At 46.8% G+C, this 4,000-nt stretch overlaps 1 protein-coding gene across 1 annotated transcript; it reads right to left on the bottom strand.

Annotated features, from left to right (window-relative positions):
• Window positions 1–462: 462 nt before the first annotated feature.
• On the bottom strand, window positions 463–2,029 carry MAGEB2 (MAGE family member B2). The gene has a single exon (XM_045383514.2). It carries the CDS (start codon window positions 1,967–1,969, stop codon window positions 1,013–1,015), a length of 957 nt encoding a protein of 318 aa, XP_045239449.1. The 5' UTR covers window positions 1,970–2,029; the 3' UTR covers window positions 463–1,012.
• Window positions 2,030–4,000: the final 1,971 nt, after the last annotated feature.

The raw sequence follows: 4,000 nt of genomic DNA, 5'->3' as shown, positions 1-4,000 counted from the left end.
AACCTCAGACTCTTTACTGTAAAGTGGGTTTGATAAGCCCCATCTCGTAGTACTGGTGGAATATATGTCATGCATGCAAATGTGTCTGTCTCGTCAATTGAGACATCAGGAAGTGGCAATTATTACTATGATGATTTTGGTCAGAGACATTACCAACCTTCCAGCTGAGATTAAAAAAAAAAAATCCATTATATCTCAGAGAATACACAACATTTTAAGACTGAAAAACCACATTCAGTCAAAATGCTGCTTATCAATGAAAACTATTCCTTTCATCACCTCTTTTTCCTATTTTTTATGAAGTATCTCACCTTCTTCCATGATGACAGCTTCTCCTAGACTCTACAATTGCATGAGCACAAGTTTGGTCTTCTTTGACTAAACACTCCCAGTACAAGCAGGAAGACTCCCAAAGAGCAGATGCTCAATTAATATTTAAAGTAAGAGTCATAAACAAGAGGATTAACTAACTATGATTTAATTTCTCACACATTCTTGAATAACATAAACAAATCCAGGTATGTATCTTTATGAAAAGAAAGATTAAATGGAGTAAACCAAGAATTGAACATTTTTACCCCTCTGGCTTCTGATCCCAAATACTTCACTAAGAGGTCTTTCACATTTCCAAAGATATTTCTATTCCAATGCCACATTTTCTTGTCCTGGATTACAAAGGTGATTTAAGGATTTCTATTAACAAGTTGTTTCACTCAAAAAACAAGACACTTTCTGCTATCCCCGAAAAACAGTAATAACAGGGTGATCCATATCATTTGTAAATTTTACATTCTGAATCTAAATAAACCTGTTGAAAGAAACACCAGTTGAAAAAGAGAAAAAAGTCAACAAGTTATTCATGCATAACAAGAACAAAAGTTAACAGGTCTTTTAAATTACAAAGTGAAGAATCTGCCTAAGACCTCAACTGGGGGTGAGAACAGCAGGTAAACTGGGCTTTGGGAGATTGATTGGCCATGGCAGTAGTGCAAGGCCTGGGTACAACTCTGGCTCAGACTCCGGCTTTCCCTTCATCTCTCAAAGCCTCTTCATAATGGGCTGGGAAGGCACAGGGGGTGGTACCATTCACCTTGGCCAAAAACTCCAGGACTTTCATCTTGCTGGTTTCGGCATAGGCTCTTGGACCCCACAGGAATTGATAGCGTGGGGGATCACTGTTGGGCACCTGCTTGTACTCCAGATATTTTTCCTCCACCAGATCTTGGGTGATGAGCTTCCGGGGTTCCCCGAAGACTAAGTGCTCCTCTCCATCATAGACTCCCAACATATTCAGGAATTCCCAGATCTCTTCCTCAGTGGCAGAGTTGCCATTTAAGAAGATCACACCCAGGAGAGGCATCAGAAGCCCGCTCCTGGGAAAGTCCCAGGTACTGAGCAGGCATTCTTCATCGGTGAGGTCTACCTTGCTGTTGAAGGTGTAAGTGTGGCCGTTGGGTTTGACTTTATTCAGCTCAAGGCCAAAGACAAGACTCAGGCGCTCAGAGGCTTTCTTAAGGATCTCAGGGAAGTGCTCCCTGAACCTTTTGCCAACAATCTTCAGCATTTCTCCCTTTGTAACGGACTCTTTTATTTTATACTTGTACAACAGGAACTGCACCAACATCCCTGCCTTCCTGGTTAGAGGATCTTCGCTTGAGCTCTCAGTAGATGTTGAGGCCTGGGAGGAACTTGCGTTTTTCTCACCTTGGCTCTTGGCACCTTTTTTAGATTTTGTGGATGAAACACCTGCAGCAGCAGCAGCGGCAGTGGTTGGGGCTCTCTGAGGCTTCTGGGGAATGCCAGCAGCAGGAGAGCTTGAAGCAGCACCCCCAGAAACAGAAGAGGAACAGCAGGGGGCCTCTTCTTCCTCTGCTTCAGTGACCTGAGGAACATTGAGACCCTGGGTCTCGTCTCGGGCCTTGCGGCGTTTCTCACGGGCACGGAGCTTACTTTTCTGACCACGAGGCATGATGGCTGGGTACACTAAGAAATGTGAGCAGAAGAGGTGGTTAGTATACCTGGAGATGGGAGAAAGAAATCTGTGAGCACCTTTAGCTGGAAGACCCCATCTTGGCTTTATTGAAGGAAGCCTGCCTTTGCAAGTTTCCCTGAAGGCACTGTTCTAGAAAGCCACAATGCTCCTGTTGTCCTGGTCAGCCTTTCCCCTAAGACACCAGAGAAGAACCATAGAACCTCTATAGTGAGTTTCAGACTGCATTCTGTCAGCCCTGCCTTGGGCTTACTATGGTGACAGGAGGTACTGGCAGCGGGGCCTCCTGTCTTCTGGTATTTGAGGTTTTATCAGTTCACTTTTAGGATTATCTTATGAAGTCTTGGCAGGGCCCGAGCCACTCCCTTCCGCCATTGTTAATTTGACACCTCAAAGCTCCCTGGATTCATGAGAAGGAATTGAAGGGGTGCCTCAATCCACCACTCTGACAAATGACACCCAGTGCTGAGCGTTCAGTGAGGTCTTTGATGTCTTGGAATCATTAGAGTCTTCAGCTCTCATTCAAGGTCCCCACCTTGGCTTCATGTAGGGCTTGGCACCAGCCCCCTTCTGCTGACTGGTGGCTACAGCTTCAGACTAAGAATCTCACCTCTCTTAGATCTTATATAAAAAAGAGAGGGGGACACTAGAACTGATAACCCTTTCCTGAGCCTTCTAGGGCTGAAAATAAAGGGTTGAACTGGATTCTTTGATGTCTCCACTGTTAAGGGTTCAATGGTCCCTTGAATTCTCACTCAGATTCCTCAATCTGACTCCTGATAGAGGAGCTCTCCTTTTTATTGAACTGAGACCTATGTCGTCATAGTAAGAGCCAACCTCCCTGAAAATCCATAGGAGGAAGTGACGGCGGCCTTATCTGACCAAATGTGGTCTTCCCAAAAGTAAGAGCTGTGGCAGGCAGATAACTGCCCTGTGATAGATGGTCCCGCATACAGTCCCAACTCAGCCTCTAAATTTGACTCATGAGAGGGTCTAATATTTTTCCCTGATATGGTTTGGATCTGTATCCTCACCAAATCTCATGTCTAATTGTAATCCTCAGTGTTGGAGGTGGAGCCTGGTAGGAGGTGACTGGATCATGAGGGCAGATTTCTCATGAATGGTTTAGCACCATTCCCCTTAATGGTGAGTTCTCATGAGATCTGGTCATTTAAAAGTGTGTAGCACCTCCCCAGGCTGGGCGCGGTGGCTCACGCCTGTAATCCCAGCACTTTGGGAGGCTGAGGTGGGCAGATCACAAGGTCAAGAGATCGAGACCATCCTGGCCAACACAGTGAAACCCCGTCTCTACTAAAAATACAAAAAAAAAAAAAAAAAATAGCCAGGTGTGGAGGTGGGCGCCTGTAGTCCCAGCTACTCGGGAGACTGAGGCAGGAGAACTGCTTGAACCTGGCAGGTGGAGGTTGCAGTTAGCCGAGATCTCACCACTGCACTCCAACCAGGCAACTGAGCGAGATGTTGTCTCCAAGAAAAGAAAAAGTATGTAGCACCTCCCCTGGCCTCTTGATCCTGCTCTGGCCATGTGACATGTCTGATCCCCCTTCACCTTCTCACCTCCCTGAGACCACCTCCAGAGGAAATGAGAGGGCATCTCAGCTTGCCAGCTTTGCCCTGACCCTCCTATTGCTGGCAGCAGATGTGGGTCTTGGGTGTAGCCCTCAACTTCTTTAGTTCCTGGAGAGGAAGTCAGGTTGCACCGCATTTGTCATCTCAGCCTGGGACCATCTAAAGCCCAGTGCACGTCGGCCTGGGAACTGCTCAGCATGACTCCTCTTTTGGGTAGAGGTCCACTCATTGGTACTCAGAGTCCCCACCTTAACCCCAGTTAGGTTTTAGGTTGATGCCATATGAGCAGAGGCAGGGCTGCTTCCTAGGTTCAAGGCCCTCCCCTCCCTGAGGCTTTCCAGGCACAGCTTCGCTGGGGCCTCCCAGAGCCATCTGCAGGGACAAGACTTAGTGAGGCCACCTCTGTTAAGGGTAGGAGATATT

The sequence above is a fragment of the Macaca fascicularis genome, chromosome X (genome assembly GCF_037993035.2).
Source record: "Macaca fascicularis isolate 582-1 chromosome X, T2T-MFA8v1.1".
Classification (NCBI taxonomy): domain Eukaryota; kingdom Metazoa; phylum Chordata; class Mammalia; order Primates; family Cercopithecidae; genus Macaca; species Macaca fascicularis.
The sequence above is the reverse complement of the archived record's forward strand: the minus strand, read 5'-3'. Positions and strand labels throughout refer to the sequence as shown.